The sequence below is a fragment of the Rissa tridactyla genome, chromosome 3, assembly GCF_028500815.1.
Source record: "Rissa tridactyla isolate bRisTri1 chromosome 3, bRisTri1.patW.cur.20221130, whole genome shotgun sequence".
Classification (NCBI taxonomy): domain Eukaryota; kingdom Metazoa; phylum Chordata; class Aves; order Charadriiformes; family Laridae; genus Rissa; species Rissa tridactyla.
Window position 1 is genome coordinate 36,108,289 of NC_071468.1, and position 21,291 is coordinate 36,129,579.

The 21,291-nt window shown below is 38.0% G+C and overlaps 1 protein-coding gene across 1 annotated transcript in view; it reads right to left on the minus strand.

Annotated features, from left to right (window-relative positions):
* TTC27 (tetratricopeptide repeat domain 27) overlaps positions 1-20,711 on the minus strand; it is a 132,018-nt gene extending 111,307 nt beyond the window's left edge. The window contains exons 1-5 of the mRNA XM_054196568.1: positions 20,489-20,711; positions 17,378-17,555; positions 12,502-12,631; positions 5,308-5,448; positions 2,441-2,543 (exon numbers count right to left, since the gene is read on the minus strand). Of these exons, the coding sequence (XP_054052543.1) occupies positions 2,441-2,543; positions 5,308-5,448; positions 12,502-12,631; positions 17,378-17,555; positions 20,489-20,576 (640 nt within the window). The 5' untranslated portion in view covers positions 20,577-20,711. The remainder of the gene's footprint in view (positions 1-2,440; positions 2,544-5,307; positions 5,449-12,501; positions 12,632-17,377; positions 17,556-20,488) is intronic.
* Positions 20,712-21,291: the final 580 nt, after the last annotated feature.

Sequence of the window (21,291 nt, forward strand, 5' to 3'; positions counted from 1 at the left end):
CATAGATGCTGTGTTACTTAATGGATGCATAATTTTTCAAACATGGTTTATTAAGATTAGTAAAATGTCTTACTATATGAAAAACTAATAGTATCAAGGATTTTTTTAAACGTTTTTCTCTGACTTTTGAATTTAGAGACTGGCAGTCAACTCTAGCTGGAACAGATTTTATTGTTTGAAACTCAGACTTTTTTTTTTTTTTTTGAGTACTTGTTAACCCTCAAAATCTTTCTGTTAATATAGAAAGGTGTTAAGTCTGAACACATTTTTACACAGCTTTTTTAATTCAGCAAATAAGAATTTGCATGGATAAATCCTGCCTAGTAACTTAACTTTTTTCAAAGTCTGAATTTAGATATTTTGTTTAATGAAAGGAAAATGGTAATTTAAAAATATTACTCCAATGCTTTTCAACTAAAATGGATAGAGAATGCAACAGGTTACAACTTAATCCTTAAAAAAAAAAAACCACCCTCAAGAGAATACAACTATTTAAAAACAAAGTCTGTGCGATGTAAACCCTGCTTTTAACACAAAGCCTATTTCAAACACATTACATCAAAATTGAGAAAATAAGCTGAATGTTAACCTCACGTTTAAGTAATGTATACCCTTCATTAAGAAACAATCTGAGGTTTTAATCCTTTTCTCCATATTTATCATTAAACACATTCTTGTCTTAAAAAAGAGAATAATGCTCACAGTACCATAAAACATCAGCCTTTCTAATGAAAGCACTGTTTTTCATAAAAATAGTGCAAAAAAAATTCAGTAAATTATTTTGGGCATCTGCCATCTTTACCTGCTTTTCACACTCTAAATATACAATGCCACTCTGATGGTTTTCCAAAGGACATGAGGAAAAAATAAAATGGGGTTTTCTGTAAGTTATTATTAAAAGCACTCAAAAATGCACAGAGGGTTTTAGACAAATGAAAACAAAGATTTGCATTGACTCTTTAGCATAGTTGGAGCCACTAAATCCTGAAGGGCTGTTGTCAGTGCAACAAAGCCCACAAGATACTGAATGTGCATGTACATGTGTGGGAACTGCACAAAAATGCACGTTTCCAATTGAATGATTTTGATTCAATTTCCAATAAAAAAACAATCGGGTTTTAGTCTATAATCATACGTCACTTCTTGATTTTCCATAGCAGACAAATTTCAATGATCTGAATGTAAAATTACTTGTGCTAAAACCATATATACTGCTGTAACAAACTGAAGTGACACACTGAGAATTGGCCTTACCACTCTATCTAAATATCATTTACTTACAGTGCTAATCCCCAAACTTGATAAATTTAAACATTTGAGAGTTCAAGGACCTCTGTGCAAAGCTTCACATCATTACAAGTACTGATGAAGCTGCACAGAAGCACTGATGTCCCAAACTTAAGACATCCTTCCAGCATCCCATACCATGGTTGTCACAGGGCCAAATGGATGGGAAACTGTGCCCATCCCTGTTGGTTTTGCACAACAGCTGCTTCAGAACAGAACGGAATCACTGCAGCTGTCTTCTATTCAGGTAACGGTGTTGACCTTATACTTGAAAATCATGTATTTTAAATAGAAAAGATAATTTCTCCTGAATTTGAAGGTGTTTTTCTCTAGCAATTAAGACAAAGTTTCTGGTCAAGTCGATACAGAACAAGCAAGCAGGTTTGTCAAGCTTTAATCAAAGACTATTTAAAAGGTTTATTAAGTATTTATTTTATGGAATACGAAGGTACTTGTTTGAAATACCAGATGGCTTTAATTAGAAAGCAAATAAACTGTTAGACGCAGCATGCAGCAAAAATTGCCTGGAAAAACTCACTAAAGATTCAAGTGCACTTTACATCATCTTCTCTGAAAACCATATCCAGGAGCAAAACAGGTCACTGAAAACAGACATCTTAGTACTTAGTATCCGTGCATATGCAGCACCATCGTCTACATAGATCAAGGCTGCAGAAACTACTGTATCTCCACCCAGTATCATCTAATTAATTTTATGATTACTTCTCTTTCAGTTTTGTTCCAAGTTTTTAGGTATTTCCAAGGAGAAAATGTAACAGCCACATAGATGTGCTAGAGATTTTATCTACTTAACAGAACCCAAAAGTGCTTTCATGTGCTGTGCAATCTCCAAAGTTAACATGAAAAAACGACTCAGTCAAAGTTAACAGATAAGTTAACAGTTCTAAGCACGGGGGAAGAAAAACCTTGTCTACGATCACATATTCTCATTTTCATCTCAGATGTCAGAAAACAGCATGTGCCATACAAGTCTATGTCAATTTCAGTGAATTCCATTCCCTCTCTACTCTGTGTAGTTACACAAGCATCTGCTAAACATTGTGTTGTGAGAGTTGTGCCTACAAATTCCCACCCCCCATGATATCTTACAACTGATATTGTAGGCCAATAAACCAAGTAATTAGAAACATACCTTGTTTTATACAGGTCTGGGCAAGAGTAAATAGCTCAGGTGATCTCTCCTCTAACAACTGCTGATGAATATTCACGCATCTCAGAGTCCACCAGGATAATGTCTGAAAGAAAATACGGACACTTCAAATTAATAACAAGCATAGATCATTTTTTAAAAAAAGAAAAAAGAAAAATGGCTTTAAAATACAGGTTTTGCAACCTATTTGATTCTAAATTCTAAGAGATATAAACCCATTCAAAACAGCCGTTTCGTATAAAAAGTGAGCACTAACCTAGCATAAAGATGAACATATTCAAGCAGCTCTACAGTGTTCTAAGAGTTTGATGGGATTTTCCTTTGTGAATTTATCTAGCTGCTCCTTGAACCCTGCAAATCTTTAGGACCACAGTCTCTCTAAGAAACTCTGTGAAGAGAAGATAGAAGGAATACTTGTGTGTGCTTATTCTGGAACAGCCACTTGCTCCTTTGATTTCATACCTCTTAATTCTTGTAACAGAAAAAGACCAAAACAAAGTGCTGTTTCCTACTTATCTTTCTTTGTGTCATATTTATGATTTTAATACACAGCCATGATCTTGCCCTTCAGTAATCTTTTCAGCCTCAGGAGTCCTAGACTTTTTAGTTACTTTTTGTATGGAAGCCATTCACTATTTCTGGTCATCCAGTGTTGCCCTTCTATGCATTTTTTCTGTTCTGTTTAACCTTTTTTTATTTCTTCAGGTGTGGGTAGAAAGGAGATTGAGAGAGGTGGAAGAGGACCAGAACTGCTCATGAGAACACGTTACAATCACAATTCAAGTATTAATGTTTGTATGTGGAATTTCAGAAGGGCAAATACCTAAGTAATTGTTCTATAGTAGAGCTGAATCACAGCTCAGGAAATACCTGATTTTAGGAAGCTGTGTACACAAAACCCAAGTTCCCCAGCATATCTGAGGAATGCATGGAAATGCATGAAAAAGCTAACTGATAATATAATATTCTATTCTCAAAATTATACTTAAGATTATCATCTGTGAACATAGGGCATACCTCTAACAGGCTCTGATGATTACTAGTTATTCTGCTACTGTTAGCATGCCAATCATTTTCTATGAAACAGATGTTTGATTGCTTTTGAGAGGCACCCATCTTCTGAACTTTTTATACAGGTATGCTTACATCAGATCGACCTAAGGGCTGAACAGTATTCAAGCACAAACATCTAAACCAATCACATGTAGTTGACTGTAATGTCCCTAGAAAGGAACCATCAAAAAGAATAACAGCATCTGTTTCAGAAAGCAAAGGAAGACGACTTTTGATATCAAGCTGAACAGAGTAAAAGCACAGAAACAACAGACTTTGTGAAAAAGGTCAAATCCCAACATTTTGTCATTTATTTAGAAACTTAAAGGCAATTTAAATAAGAAGTTTCAAATTACTTCAGTTTAGCTTTATATAGTGAAGTCTTAATTTTCCCAGCTTAATCATACAATTTCCTGAGGCCTGATGCTTGCCATTCAGAAATGTTAGAATCAGAGAGAACATAAAGTTTTAGGTATGCCAGCTGAGCTCTGTACAATGTTCTGTCCGCAATGTTAGTGTTTTGGGAGCCAAGTTAGGACTTTCTGGATTATTTTTAAGCATTTAATCTTCCATGGACAACAGCATTTTTAAATAAAACAGGGCTTTATTAATACTTTAGGTATTATATTTTGGAGTATTTTACCCTGTTTTAAATTTATTTGCACTAATAATTTGCTAAGGAGCAAAAGTACTAAGAGACTTCTTTTGAATCAAACTGAAACAAGAAAGAATGCCAAGCTTTAATTGCTACATTGACCTGTTGATGAAAGTAGGTTTTTTTTGAACTGCTATCCAAACTTGATGTAGCCACAAGTAACTGAACCTCCACCGTGTAGAAGGCAGCACCCCATTATGTCAATCTGAGGGGAGGCAGCAAGGGAATTCTCTATACCAGGTATATACATTTTCTGCCTCCCCGACTGACCCAACTGCTGAAATTCAACAGCACTCATCTGTGAATAACAGGGAAAACGACGGAAGAGCTTGGCTTCCAGAAATGCAGTACAGCCAACATCTCCCACAAAGTTTAATTCATCATTCATACAAAGACCCAGCTGGGAATAGATGTTGTCAGCCAAGCATAAAGAGGGACCATGTGGCATTTTGATCTCCAGCCAAATTCTGTTCAACTGGAATGCAATAAAGAGAAGTTGCTGCTGTTAGAAGTCCCCCAGCTCTAGAGAGTCCTGCTACCAACCAGACTGCTGCTAAACTGCAAAGCAGGTAGAGACAAAAACCCACTCAAGAAGAGGTTCCTCATATATTCTTGTTTTTAATGTACAAGCACAACAGAGTATTAAGGTAGCCTCCACATGGATGCTTGCAGAAGAGATAGAGGACAATGACAAACAAAAGAGAGGACTTCTTTGGCATCTAGAACGTATGGCTTAGGATTCATACAGTAATGGTTAGCAGTATCTCAAAGCTTCCTAAAAAGGACACAGTATATGTATGCTGCATTAGAGGGCATTCTCCCTTGCCCCTGTATGTCAAATAATGTCATGAAGTATGTGTCTTTTAAAAAACTTGCTTCCTATTAAATTTTCTAATTTTTACATGTAACAAAGACATCTTCTCTTTTGGGGAAGACAGTGAGAAAATAGCTTATCTTTAAGAAAAAGATACTTGTGTTTAATTGTGATCACTTTGTCTGAAGTGCTTCTTAAGAGGGAAAACCTCAGAGCTACGGAAAAAGAAATGGAAGCTACACTGGTTCAATGAGATACGAAGAAAAGACTAAGAGCACCAACTAATGAGTAGCTGGCAGTCATAATCATTAGTCACATGTTTCTTACCTGAAGAGATGCAAGTTTGTGTCTTGAATTCACAAGGATTATCCTGGCTATAAGCAGCAAAATAGGATGAGAAGTCAAGGTATAAACTGATTCACCATCTAGAACCAGCACCTTCAGTATAGCTGCATGCAGCATTTTTGGCTGAAATAACAAAAAAAAAAGACAACTTTCAGGAAACTTAAGTAAATTTATAAACAAATCATGTAATATAGAATTAGGAAAAATTACTATTCATGTATTTACAGAAAAAAATCTGCACAAAACATTAAAAAAAATAAAATCAACGTCTCCTGGAGTCCCAACATTTTACCAAGTCATGGTGAATTCTGTCTTTTTTCTTGCTGCCCTGATACACCATATCGAGGTAATCTGAAAGACTGATTTCCTCCCACCTGAAATGCATGTGTCCTATCAACACTATCCCCAAACACATTCCAGTAATAGAATCCTTCCCATGATCTAAAGGGAAAAGTTTCTGGTAAATCCATGGCTTTCAATTTGTAATCACAGAAATAAAATAATTTGTTAATTAAATTAATCCTAGAGCACTCAAATACACTAGATATTCCTCCGGTGATGTCAATATGCGTTTTCTTCTTTCCCCAGAGGGAGCTTCCTGTTGGAGTGGCATCAGGGCAGCAATATTAGAGCCATTCTTCCCTTTGTCCAATAAATAAAAACCTCTCCCTGCTTTAGATGCTGTCCTGTATGATGTTCCCTACCGTAATTCTTTTCCTTAACGGGCTTGAGGTAGCTATCCAGGGAATCTAGCTCTCAGTGGTGACTGTCATCTGACAGTCCCCTATTCTTCTCTCCCTTTTAATGCAATGAAAGCATTCAAGCAGTTTATCTTTAGGCTCAGGGAGGTGCCAGATCATCAGTTTATTCCTGGTTCTCATATGGCAGGTTTCCTTTGCAAACTAAAAAAAGTAGGGCTTTTGTTTTCAGTTGGTATGAAAGGGGTGAGAAAAGGGAATGGAAGTGAAAGAGGAGAAGGCTAAATGACAGTTTGCATTGAAGTCATTTGCCTGAGAAAGATTCTTATTCAGTTTACACAACCAGGATAGAAGTTATTTGAATCACTTTTCAGCTTTTCAAACTAAACGAATAATTTAATTCCTAAGTTATTTGAAACTCTTTTCAATACCTTTACCAACAGGTTACATTGAAGACAAAAGCTGTTAAGACACATTATTCCCCTAGTTCACTTTTGAATAAAGGAGGAAACTTCAAGGGTTTTTTTTATTTGCTTAGGTTTGTTACGTTATTTATCTTGCATTAACATTGAAAATACTTTTACTTTGTAGACAATGACTTGGGACTTTATTTACTCAAAGTGGAATTCTTGCGTGACATCACTGCAGTCATTTCAATCTCACTGTGGAAAACAAAGTTTACAATAGTGTGACAAACCACTTGAGAATAAAGGAAAGAAACTGCCAAGTGGAAGTAAACCCGATCCCTCCTGCCTCTAGTGATTCAGAAAGGAACAGCCTTACCAACCTCTCTATTTGGAGAGGGAAAGTCATCATTCAGTACTTCTAAAGATTCTTTTTTAAAATCCACAAACACATATGATAGGACACAATATAATTATCAGTTTAATGCAAACTTTTCCCCCCCATCTGCACCTTTTTGATTCTTTCCATAATCAAAGTAGATCGCACTTAAAATACTCAGTGGGAAAGCAAAGACCTATAAGCTTTGTTATAGAACCATTTTCAAAAACAGCCTTGCTATGCTACAGTAATCTACACTTGTTCAAGCACTGTAGCAGACAATTAATCTCAAATTCACATTTCAAGTCCTTTCACTGGAGAGCTCAGTCCAGCTAATGTAACATTACAAGGAATGTAATGAGGGAGGGAAAAGGGAGAGATGGTATGTCACAGACTTGACAATAAGCCAACAAGTCTCAGAGCCAAAGAATGGCTATCTTCTGGTTTAATAAATCCATGTTCTTTTCCATGAAGCAAATCCCATACAGGAAAGCAGACATCCTTTTCTTTTAGCTGAGAAAGCCTAAACCAACATTCATTCTTCTAGCTTCTGCTTTAAGACCACATTATCAATGCAGATTCTAACAACAGAATTTACTGCCCTAAGATAGTCTTTAAGAACAGAGAACAGCTACACGTAAGAGGAAGACATTTAAGCTTTCACAGCTTCAAGGGCTGAAAAGTTAGGAACCAAGTCCACAAAAATCCCTAAAGCATTGGCTAAGAGAAAAAAGAAATTTTGATCTTGTGTTTAAACACTGAAATATTTAAAGTGTCGAACCTATCTCATATAGCTCAAGAATTTCACATCTCAAAATGGCCACAACCCAAGACTTGCTAACACAACATACTTGACCAAGTAAACCTGGGTTAGATTGTTGAGTCTTTCTATTCTTCACCATCAAAACATGTAACTATTTTATTCACGAAAAAATCTTCCTAAAGCACAAAAACATATACTAGATAATTACTTTATAAAAATATGCTGAGAAATCCCTGAGGTAATCATCCGGTTTCTGTTGGACATGCAGGTGGTTCTGTTCGACCACCTCTGGACTAAATACAGACAAATGAAGCTCAATTCACACTAAATACATAATTTTTAATCTTTGAAACACAGCTGGTTATGTATTCAACTTCCAAACAGTAACTTAATGGCTACTGTTAAGTAACTGCTACTAAAGCCCTAAATCAACCGCAAGCTGGGCAGTATTCTTGACTATTTCAGTTTTGACAGTATTTCAAAAGTATTTCCCAGTACAACTGTTACCGCCTGGGTAATGATGATATTAACCAGAAAAAAGCTTCTGCCATTCACGTTCAATAGCTCTGAGAATAAAGAGTATGAGAATTTTAGTTTAGGAGCTTCACGTTCTTTTCTTACTAATGATAGTGACTAGAGGCAAAGCGAGCATTTGGCATGCTTTTACTTTTGTATCAGGAACTGCTCTGAACTGGCCTTCCTAACATTTCCTCAGCTCTTTCTCAGTCTTTGGGATCCTTCCCCTAAATCTTAAAAAGGTAAGTGCAGACATACAGAGAGATAGAGAGAGCCAGACTAAAGGCTTGGCAAGACTTGATTAAAAAAATGGGAGGGAGTGGAACAAACAAACTATCAAACAAGGAGTCTGTCTGTATGTGGCTACTAAGCCTTATATACTGGGGCTTCTCAGATTTTAAACGATACAAAGGTTACTGAACAACAATATGTCATTTGGCAAAGCTAAGGCGATATATCTTCCAGAATAACAGAGGATGTACTGAGGCTACCAGCCAATGATTTGGTCCTTCGGAACAGAATTTATTCTTTACTCTAGGCTTTAGGGTACAGAAATATTGGTTTTGTTTGTAACTGCTTCTCTCTTCAACTTTCTGCAAAGGAGTTAAGACTACAGTAGAGGCTCTCTCCAGTTTCCCAATCCAAACCAGCAGCAGGTAACCCATACAGAGCCGAGTTGCAGACTGAAGATAAAAAAGGTGAGCTAGCGTAAGCAAGTCTTCCCTGAATGCGCTACATGTAGAAGTACTTAGTTGTGAATGCTCTTGTTCATATTCCCTATGAGGGTGACTATACTCCAGTTTTAAGGGATTATTTTCCAAGTAGCTGCATTAAGAACCTCCCTTCTTTTCTATATTCATGGTAAAACTGTAGGCTACTTTAGCAGATTATCCCTGCCTACAAGACTCTGCCTCCACATTTAGCGTTTATCATCCATCCTTATATTCCCCACAACAGGGAGAAATTTGCAAAATCTTCAAAGCCTATATCTTGCTGGTCACTGGTATTCAAACACCACACCAGTCAGCCCAAAACTCTCTCTTCTTTCTGGCTAATTCATGCTAGTGGAAGCCAAGCATCTGGGTCTGGGATTTCCCAACAAATTGAATTAACAAGGCTAAGGAATCATATTGGATTTGAGATAGTAGTACTACATAGTACATTGGTGCTTTTCATATGAATTACAAACATGACTATTGATATGAACAGAAGCGTGGTAATATTTCAGTCTCTTTCAGCAAAAGGATCAAATAATGCATAAAATAAGCAGTAAGACAAGTATAAGGAAAAAGAACTATTCAAATGCATTCCAAAACTCATTATTTGATATCAACCTGGAAGTTACAAAAAGGCCAGCAGGAGCTCTTGATATATGTATTTGGAGGATTCCTACCAGTTATTTACATGCATTATCAATTAACACATTGGGATCTTCTCCCAGATGGAGCTTCTCACTGTTACCAAACATATCCTACTTATGAATATGAAATCAGAAAACAAACAATTAAAGCGGCTTGTTCTCACAACATTCTTACAGTCATTGGTGGTCTTAAGTAGTCCTACTACAGTTTTGTCCAGACCATCTACTGAAAATACTAAACTCAATTGTATGATCTAATATGCAGAAACTCTGAAACTCAAGGCAGAACAAATATTCTCCAGCTTCAATAGTTCCATACCTTTTGTTCCCTTACATCCAAAGGGACAGAGACAGCTCTTTAAGACACAAGGAGCCCATTACTATATCCCACTTATTATAAGTACTTAGATCATTAAAAATGTTTTAGTTTAATCCCAGTAAATTCAAAGCCAGAACTGCTAATCCATTTTAACTGAAATCCAGTACTCTTTAAATCTTCCTTTAGCACAATACACTAATTAAAAAACTCAAGGTACTATCAGCCAAACTATTAACTGGTGTGGTAAAGTCTCAAAGTTATTTTAGAAAACTGAAAGACACACAATAACTAAAACACAGGCTGGTTTTCTGTTTAGAAATTACTGAACTACTTTTATGTGTGGACTCAAAAAGAGAAAAGCACAAGCCAGTTCTGCAGGACATAAAAAGAAATCCTAATAGAGTACATGAATGTAACTGTAATTTACAGAGAAGGCTGGAATCAATTTAGGGGATGGGAAATAGTGTACACATACTCATGAATATTGTTCATGGAAAACATCCAAGAGGCCCCTACCAGCAACTCATCTAAAAGAGGCTATTTTATTTGTTCTTCACTGAAATTAATTATAGTCTCATGCAGTCTTAATGCACTCATAAGAAATTAACGATGCATTCAGAAGTTATCTGGGAGTAGAAATGAAACTATGCCACTGACCCAGAGGTGAAAATTTCAAAGGATAGAAATGGCAGCAGTTATATAGCCTGAAAACATAAAGTTAAAACTAATCCAATAAAGTGTTCTGAAAATAAGAATAACAGTTTTGAAAATATTTCTGAAATAAATGACACATTGCAAGTCTGAAAGTTAGTGATATTACTTAGAACAGACTAAAAGAAACATGAAGACATAATTTTTTAACCTTGACATGGGAAAAGATCATTTTAGTCTGAAAAACTGAAAAATATAAGGTCTATTTAAAAAGGGATTGTATCAGTCTTGATGACAGAATATGGAAGATTACAACTATGGAGACAGTTAGAGGTATATTTTTAACCCACTTTTCCTGAATATCTATGTATGCAAGAGAGGAAAGCTGGATTAATGGAAGCACAAAAACGTCAGTTTATCGAGATGTTCATTTTTACAGAGTGTTTATATACCAAGAATCCTTGGAAAGAAAAGTACAAAAAGATAATTCAAAACATGCAAAAGCTTTTGAATTAAGATGTTTATTACAGAAGAGAACTGGATATTACATTTTAGCACATAAATGTTTAGTGCTCTTGGAAAGAAGCCCACTAACGTTTCAGAAGAAGATAATATAGATAGCAGTAACATAAATAAAGGTAAACTTCTTCTGCCTGAATGCATAAATAGCTAAACCTTACAGCAATATTGAAGTCTGATGCAGTACTTACTAGAAATCAAGTAGGCTCAAGTCTGTTTTCCTTTATAATCTCTTGCCAGTTTAGTTTCTGGAATACCACCTCTGTGTAAGCAAATATCTTTCAATGCCTTACATTCACAGCCACAGCAGAAATGTAACAGAAACTAAACAGGAGACATGTATTCCCTTATTCAACAGGCAATTAGTATCTCATTCTTCCATTAAGACAGACAATAAATGGGACATGGTTAACAGAAATTATGAACACCGTGTTTTACAGGTTTGTGAACTCTGTCAATGACAGCAGTTCTGTGACTATCATCTTGGGCTGCAGCCTCTGTGTTAGACTGCAGCCTGTGCATATATACTACCATCGAATATTGGAGTTCTTCAGTAAACAGAACCCACAGATTATAAGACTATTTTAGTACTATAACCTTAAAGATTATAAACAAATAAGGAGAATGGAAGAAATGAGTTTGTATTTCTTTTTTTTTTTTGATATATATATAAAGGCAACTTGAACTCATTTTCCCCTCAGAAGTAGCATACTTTAACATTTCTGCAAACTCAGCATTAGCAGAGTCTAGTGATACCTTCTTCCCTGACACGCCGCAGTAATCGGTATGTTACCATAGCTTTAATTCCAAGGGAAAAACTAATGCTGAAGAAGCTGTGCTGAACCTCAGGTGCAGGAGAGTCACGAGATGGAACATGGTACTACCATGAGAAACAATATATGCAGGTCACTAAAAGGAAGTTATGGTGTTGATTGGTTATTTACATTATTTACTTTGTCTATTTACTGTTATCTTTTAAAATTGACACTCCTCAGTTTCATCTCCCACATTTCCCTCCGCTTCCAAAAGCTCTGAGTTAGCATTTTTGTACTAATGCTCCTACAATTCACTTGGCATCATCCATGAGCCTAACAGGATACTGAGTATCCAAATCTTCTGTTCTCTTAGTATCTGCCAGATATTCAGCTATTTGCAAAATATGCAGCTTCCACCTTATCCTAAGGAGGGAAAATTTCTAAGCCACTTATAAATATATTTCTTTGATCCAGCTAAGAACACACCCCAAAATAAATAAATAAAAAGTTTATTGACTGCAAGTGCCCTTCGAGTAAACGCTCCCATATAATAAACGTATTTTCTCCCAAAACCAACTTCTCCAGCAGGAAATCTCTTAAGTAGAGAAACAGACTAAATACTTTTAGGACACTGCGTATAAAACTGATATAGCTGAAGATGCTTGCAATAGCAGCCAGCAGGATTGACAATCAAGGCAATTCATTCTAGCACTGTGCCTCACAGATATGCCTTCTCTGACACATCTATGTGTTATGGCTATTTGTGAAAAGAAGTGACAATAAAAGGGCAGCTTATTAAAATCCAAGTATACCTCATAGAATTTCTGTAACAATGCAGGTGGCAAAAACTCCTGAAGCTTTAAGTGAACAGGAGGCCCAGTCCAATTGCTTTGAACGAAGAGCTGCAAACTGCCCACGCCAAGTAGAAACATCAGCCTCTGCCTACAATATAGATAAGAAAAGCAATTAGCAACATATCACATTTTCGATTAAGGCTACAAAATCTGATTAATTCTTGTACTAATTCAAACCCTCAGCCTTAAAAAAAAAAAAGAAAAAAGAAAAAAGCCCACTCATTTGTTAGGAAAATACAATGAATGTAGTATTCAAGAATATACATGGAGAACCAAAAGGCTTGGAAATATGTTTGTTGGTTGCACTTAATGACAAACATTTTGGAAGCAGAGTTAGTTCATATGTTTCAAAATTTAAAGCTTTATCTAACTATCAGAGATCAGAAGGAGATTAGCATAGGATGCAGATTATCCCATATTTGCCTATTGCACAGTTGTTGTATTTTCTTATGATACATAGAATCACAGAATCTTCATGGTTGGAAAGGACCTTTGAGATCATCAAGTCCAACCAAACAACCTACAATCTCTGCCACTAGAGCATGCCCTGAAGTGCCACATCTAGACGTTTCTTAAACACCTCTAGGGATGGTGACTCAACCACCTCCCTGGGCAGGCTGGTCCAGTGCCTGACCACTCTTTCAGTAAAGTAATTCTTCCTAATATCTAATCTAAACCTCCCCTGCCGCAACTTCAGACCATTTCCTCTGGTCCTCAGCATTTTCAGAGAAAATATATTGCGTGTTTTGGAACATATTGCATATGTTCCTAAACAGCATGTTTATTTTTGTTTTGACATAGCTATTTATTTTCACTCCCTCTGATAATAATTACATGACCATCAAAAAAGTGCAAACCTATCATCTCTGAGTTGGTTCAGATACTTTGGCAGCAAATGTTATCTCCTTCAATCACGCTTTTAATTTGAATCGTAATAATTTATTTAAAGATGGAATTATGAGATTTTATTTCATTCCTGAAATGGTAAAATTTTCCTTATTTACAAGACTAAGCTCATCTAACATTATTATGATATTATTTCTTTTACACCTACAGTAACAAATAATCTATGTCGTCTGCAGAAGGCAGGGCACAATCCCTCAAAATTTAATGGTCAATTTAACAAATATAGACTTTTAGGAGATTTACACAAACTTCTGGTTTGTTTTATGATTCCTTAATGACTTAGAACCTTACTGTATAATTAGTCATGTTCCAACAAGGGCCCTGTCACACATATAACATGCTTTCTTCATAGAAAGAGTTAACATTTTAATCGTGCTGGTTTGGTATAAAAATTGGTATGCTAAGGAGCACAACTGAACTGGAAAAAATCTAGTCTTTTTTTTTTTTTTCCCTTTTTTTTTTTCCCCCCATGAAACCGGGACTTAAAGATGCAAGAGTCCTCCAAATGGAAACAAAAGGATAAAGTGTTATACAACCCCTAAAAAAAACAAAGTCAAATAGAAAAGCCACACACAAACAAGCGGCTGGTGGGCAAGAATGTGAGAAAAGATGCAGAATGAGAAAACAGGGGTGAGGAATGCTTGATTTAAAAAAAAAAAAAAACCAAAAAAAAAACCAAAAACAAAAACCAAAAAACCCCAAACCAAAAACAAAATCCCCAAACAACTGAACAGAGCCTTCAGCAGAGCTATGGAACAAGGACTGGTATACAAAGTTCTTGTCAAACAAGACAAGATAACATTTACTAGCTGTCATTATTCAGACAGTAACTATTCATCAGCAAATATTATTTGAATACATATCTGAGATTACCATTAAACTTCCAAGTAACTCAAGAACATAATGCACTAACAATTACTGTACACTAAATTATTACCATTACACACAAAACAAACACATCGACATACATGTTCTAATTATTCTCCCATGATAAATTATGCTTCAAAGCTTCTGAAAGGAAAGATATCATACATACAGAACATACAGAACAACCAGCCATCTCTGCCCTGTGATTTGACAGATGCACTTCAGTCTTTCGAAGACTTGTTTTCATTACTCTATCATTTACACTGTTATTTCTACAAATAATTTTTATTCATTTATTTTAACATTACTGACATCTATTCACCTGGCTATGTTTTCTGTACAAGATAACTGTTAACCATTGAAGTAAGTAACAACAGCAGGAAAAACAATATATAAAAAAAAATCTCTTATTCAATATTTATTGTAAGGAATGCTTTGAAGCTTCATTTTTAAGCCATAAAGGTTAAAGGTGCCAGAGTGAAAAAATATATGGGGCAGAGGAAGGCAGTTAAAATGACAGAAAAAGTTGCAGCAAATTTTAAAATACTGTTAAATATTTTCCTTACAGAACTATAGATGTGAAAGTGGAAAAAGTTACAGGCTATGTCCGAAGAAATTACAATCTAGATGCAAATATTGAGCTGTTTTGCCCTCAAGCTACTCAACTTGAGCTTCAGAAAAAGAACTTCTTACGAGTTCTTTTAACACTATTATAAAACTGTACTTTGTGCTGTGTTTATATTGTGCTAAAAGAATAAGATTAATATTATCCAACTTTCTGTTTCCGATTGAATTCGACTCCCATTGAGTTTTTTTTAATCTCCAGAACTACAACTTTCAGTTAAGGAAAAAAAGCGCGTATATTTGAACTTTAATTTTAAATAATAAAATTTGAACTCATCTACTAAAAGTCACAAGAAAACCAGTGTCTTACTGAATTTTCTGAGCTACAACTTAGAGGTTTGCTGCACTTCCTTTGAATCACTCAGCAGAAAAAGAAAATGACACTTTACCCATAAAAAATTAGAGAAAAACATTTTCACCACAAGCTACGGATGGTCAGTGTACAAAAGTTGTATTAATATTCCTCTCATAAGGCAGTCACAGGGCATAGGGCGTTCAGGTAGGAAAAATAACTACGTAACACGTTTTAACCCAGAAAGTCACTGGAGGCAAACCAACATGGTACAGACTTAAGTACTATAAGCAGTGCCTACCTAAAATAGGAAATGATCTGTCTTTCCGTAGAAGTTTTTCTATCAAGAGAAAATCATGACTTACTTCCTTCAGCACTAATATAATTCAAAGCTTTTTATATTACTACTAATGGAGCTTGAAAAATTCGTTTGACTGCTACAAACAAAAAATGTTTCTGGAGGACACTGATATGTTTTGAAGACTACCCGCTGTCATTTTTAATAAAACTCCCGGCTGTAGTTTTGGGCAGAAAACCCTCTGTCTGCTTCTGAAAGGCTAAATACCGCAGATCTGCCTCCACATCTTCTGGCAAGGGGGCTTCTAATGCTGCCTAGAGTTGCAGAGGGAACAAAAAAAAAAAAAAACAACAAAAACCACCTCAACAACCAAAGAGCTGGAGAATGAGCACCTGACAAACAAATTGCTTTGCTGGCTGCAGTAGAGTCCTGTAAATGGCATATAGGCGAATAAAATCCCACACGGGGGGCAGGCAAAGATGACACATCACCATGACAGGATATGTATAAACTATTACTGAGTGCATGATATAGATTATGATTATTTTTTTAAAAAGATGAATGGTTCATAAAGGCAGAAGCACACATTTCAAGCAATGATTAAGATCATGACTGGGTCTGTTTCAAGCCCTGACCAATCTTTCTTTCCTTGCTGCATTATTCAGAATAAACTGTTGCACAATGACAGAATATAGCAATACTGAAAAATTTCTCTGGACTATGTTACCATCTAAACTCCAGCTAATATTTAACTGCAACAGCAGAAAGTAAAAAAAAAAAAAAAAGAAAAAGAAAAAAAAAGAAAAAACATGCAGAGACAAAATGCACAGGAACAACCCCTGAACATCCTGAACATTCCAACGCCAGCAACAGAAGCACATCATATTAGGTATCACACTAGAAGATAAGCTTTAGACGCACTATGATCACTAACAAATCTCAGATCGATATTTTAGAGGTGCCAACTATTTGTTTCTCTCCAGTATTTTAGCAAAAACTCTTGTTTTTAAATCTGTCATACCAAAACACAGGCATTTGTACTCAGCCACACCTATTGGCACTATATTACCTTCCCCTTACTTTCTTTTTACTGTTACCTTCTCTTATCTTTTGCTCTTCTTTCAGCAAAACTTTTTCCCACCCTCACCTTTTAAAATAAACAAATATATATACACATACACACACATACAGTTTTCTGCCTCTACTATCCCTAGTGTGATAGATTTCAGTCTGTTCATTATTTACATAGCAAACTGTAAACGCTGAGGTCAGACTCATTAACAGCCAGAATTAGCATCTGCAGTACCATTAGGGAGAATCTATCAGAGAAAGTCTTGTGAAGAAGTTAATTGATCGATGAACAGCATCCATGAGTAATACCTTACTCATTTTACATTAAGAAGAGCAGAACAACCTTACTATGAAGGTTGTTCTTGGACTTCAGGCATCCGACTTGGAAATACAGGCATTGCTTGCACAGTAACATTACATGGTAACTTCAAGTAGTCAGATAAATGTAATGCAATGCTTCAGAGAGAAAACTTAATAAATTTTTTGACAGTGCAAGGCAACATGAATTTACATTTGTTTTCTTCTTTATACCAGCAGCTTCAGAGGTAATCATTGTAAATAAAGCTAGTCTTTTCAACAAACCCTTGTTTCACAATACTATCCAATGAAAGAAACAAGGGAGCACGGGGAATAACTGACAAATCTGTTTTCCGATTTTCTGTCAGAACAAGGATTTTGGAGGCCCTATGACATGTATTATAAAATTTTAAAAATGCCTTTTGTAAAAATCAAACACGGCCTCTATTAATCTTCCATCTAATAAATAATAATTCCACCTTTCCACATTATCAGCCTCTGCAGAACAATCCAGGTATGCCAGAATCTGCTTCTCCAAGTAACTGTCAATGTTCTCCTCCGTCACAGAAGATGCACTGAAAACGTTCTGGATGGCTGAATTTGAAAATATTGCCTCATATTTCCCATCAAAAATCAACTGCAATAATGATCCACTTTCTGAAAAAAAACAAACAAACAACAAACCAAGCACAAATCAGTGTCAACTTTGAAACAACTTTGTCTTACAAGACCTATTCAATCAAAACATACCACTCCTCTTTCAAGGAACGAATCTTCATTTACATTGCAGGAAAAGTGCAGTTGCATTGAAACTAAAAAATAGCAGTAGCCGGCGTCACTTTATTAAGAACAAATTTTACAGAACTTGTATTAACGTTACAGTGAAATACAAACTGACAGATGAATGTAAGACAAAAACATGCACCGAAATTTCAGGGGAAATGCACGGATGGCCTTTCAAACATGTACACTACAGTTATTGAAGACTATTTCAATTATCACAAGAAGGTTTTCTTCCTCCAAAATATTTTATATGAGTGTGTTACAGTTAAATCCTACAGATAAGACAATAACTTCACAAACTAGAGAATCCTTTTAGGGGAAACACAACAAATAAAAATGGTTCAGTTTTCTGCAGAGTTCAGTGAAAAACGTCTCGTAGAACTGCAGAAACTACTTAGTTCTTCCTTTAAATGTTTAGAATATTCACAAAGAATAGGCAACGTGATTTTATCTTTATAAAATAATTATTTTCCTGTGATAAGTTTACTATCCCAATGAGAAGTCTGCATGTGGAATCAGACTCTTACGAGTAACTACTGAGTCAGATTTAGATCCATTAATGTTTCACCACTGAAGCCTTTCAAGAGAAACAGAAGTCATGAAGTGCTGTACATTTAATTCCTAAGAAGCTTCAAACACAAAGTTCTTGACCCAGGCTACAGCTCTGTTCACAGAAGGCATCTTCCCTTCTTTTTTCAGATATGCTACACTGCAATCAATCCAGCAGCTGTTAGAACAACTTCACCATATTAAAACCTTCAATCCTTGAGCAAAATCAGTATCTGCCTACGCTGCAGCTGTGGCTACACCTCATGTAAGATATACTAACTGGTTTTAAACTAGCTGATGCAGATGCTGGTAATAGTGCATCTGAGGAAATGCAGAGGTCTGCATAGGATAGCTGCCCTATTATTAAGCTGTGATTACAGTTGGGGACTGCAGCTCTCGTGCACTCAGTGTTACCATAGCTACACTAATATTAGTGCCCAAACTATCCAATTTAACACTAGCAGAGGTACAGATCCACACAAGCAGCAGGTGTGCAAAGGAGTGAACCAAATACCAACCCCAAGCTCACCCAGCTAAAACACGTATTCTAAATTTCAGATATCTGGGAAGACCGACCGTGGAGCCAGCTTCAACAGCAGCAATGGGTGACTTGGTAGGAATAGGTGATAGAAAGACATTCATTCTAATCTTTCTGGACCAAGCTGTTGATCACAATTTACTTTTGTTCTTTACAACAATGATCAGCTGAATGATGCAAGAGATCATTTGTGCTAAATGACTTAAAAAAAAGAAACAACTTTAAGCTGTACCTGGAAGGGCCTATGCAAATGAATAGTAATGGTTCTGCAGCCCTGCTGACATCATACTCGCACTGAGAACAGAAATAACAAGACACTTTCTTCGATTTATGCTTTGGGGAGACTTTCTTTCACCAAATGACAACTTCCTTATATCAGATTATAGTTGTCCAGACAGGCAATGCTGTAGTTTGTAGAATAACTGTTGGCTGTGAAGACACTAACGAAGAATATTGAGGTTTTCTCTTTCCAGTAACACTGTAACATAACTGTAAGCACACAAAATCTGCTTTTGGTTCTGTGTTTAGCTTCTTATAAGACACCACACAAATTCAAGGTCACAGTCTTTATATTTAGTTTCAGGATCATCAATAGGGAGGGCTCATGTAAATGACTAACTAAGAATCATCAAAAACCCCACCATTTTCTCTCTCTAACGCAAGACACATTTCTTCAAGAACAGCCTTCCCTGCATCCAATAGCGGCACACTACTTCAAAAAAAAAAAACCTAAAAAAAATAAATCGCACACCACAAATAGCATACGTGACTCTCAGTGAAAGGATAAGACAGTTCTGAGAGATGTCACCCACATCACCTAGCATTCCTGGACAGTACAACGATTAAGGTTAAATAAGAAGTAACATAAGGAAATGGAGCCGAGTAGCTCTGTACAGTTCTTTTCCAAAATTCAGTAAGTGCTTAGGTGGGGGTAAATGAGTTTTTCGATATGCTGCAACCTCTAAATGTTTTAAACAGCATGGCATGTGAATGAACACAACTGTATTTCTAGCCTGTCTGAAATATGGAAGTGCCTTTTTGTGACAAATGTTACATTTTAAAAGCTGCTGTGTTCCCCTTGCAGGAAAGCTGGGTCAGTAACAACCTCACCAAGTCCCCTGAAGAGACTACTCTCCATCATTCCCCCAAGCAACCATGACTAAATAACTCATAAAATATAAGACAGGTAGCTCATGCCAGCCTTTTTCTCCTCATGTTTTGCTAGAAGAACCAAATTCAGACAGACAGGCGGCCTTGCACTCCTGGGCCAGGAGGGGGTCGAAGGACGCGCCGTGACTAAAAGCCTCCAGAGCGCCGGCACCACAGGGGCGGCGGGGGGGGGTCTGACGGGACCTGCCAGGGACCGCTGCAGCCGCCGCCTCTGCACGGAACCCGGTCGGACCGGCGGGTAGCGGCCGAGAAACTCTGAGGAGAGCCCTCGACCCGGCGGCCGCACCTCTCGCCTCAGCCCCGCCGGTACTGCCGCTCCCGCCCCTCCAAACTGATGAGCCCAACGGGCCTCCCCCGCCCCGCGGCGCCGGCAGGAGCCCCCCGGAGCCCGGCAAAGGGCAGACAGGGCGGGAGGAGGGGGGACAGAGAGAGCCGCCAGCCGCGGCCCCGGCTCGGCCTGGCGCTGGCAGAGACGTTGGCGTTCCGCATACCCACAGGAACGGCCAGGCACCTTCCTTCCCCTCCCCGCCGAGCTGGGACCTCCCCTCACCTGCCGCCGCGACTTCGCCCTGCTTCCACTCCAGGGACTCCGCCGCGCTGAGGAAGCCCCTCAGCAGGGAGCGCTCCAGGGCCAGCATGGTCCCTCCGCCCCGCTCCCCGACACCGCCGCCTCGCTCGCCCGCGGCTCTCGCCACCCCTGGGCTGACAGTCGCTGCCGGCCTCCCCTCAACCCATGTGCAGGAACCGGCCGCAGGGAGCCGCCATGACACCGTCGCCGGGCACGCCGGGAGGATGCGGCGCCGCGCAGGCGTAGCAGCGGCCCGGTCGCGCGCGCGTAGACACTCACCCACCCACCCCGCGCTTCTGTCAGGGAGGTGGAGAGCTTCCCCCTCCCGAAACGAGAGCGTGTGGGGTCAGCGTGGGCAGAGGCGGGCACATGTGTGCATAGCGTGTGCCTGTGTGTGTCCATGTGGAGAATCCTCTGTGAGATCCTCAGGGAGAGCGGCCGGTGCTGCTTGAGGCGCCCCAGCCCTCCGGGCGGGGCGGGTCGGGCCGGGCCTGGTAGCGGGGGCGGCGCCGGGAGCACCTGGGCCGGCTGGCGTGAGGGGAGCGTCAGTGCGTCTGTCCGTACGAGCTCGGTTTCCCTGCTAACCCGGCGGCGCCTCCGTCGTGTTTTCTCTCGGGCGACGCTGGCGCAGGATCAGAGTTTAGAACGCGTAAACCCAAATATTCAGGTGCCTAGGTGAGAAAAATGATAGTGTTTCAGATCTAAAGCAGATTACGAGAGAAAACATGAAGTAACCAGTAAGGATTCCTTTTAAATAGATACGGTCTAGGTACCCGCCTGCCTGC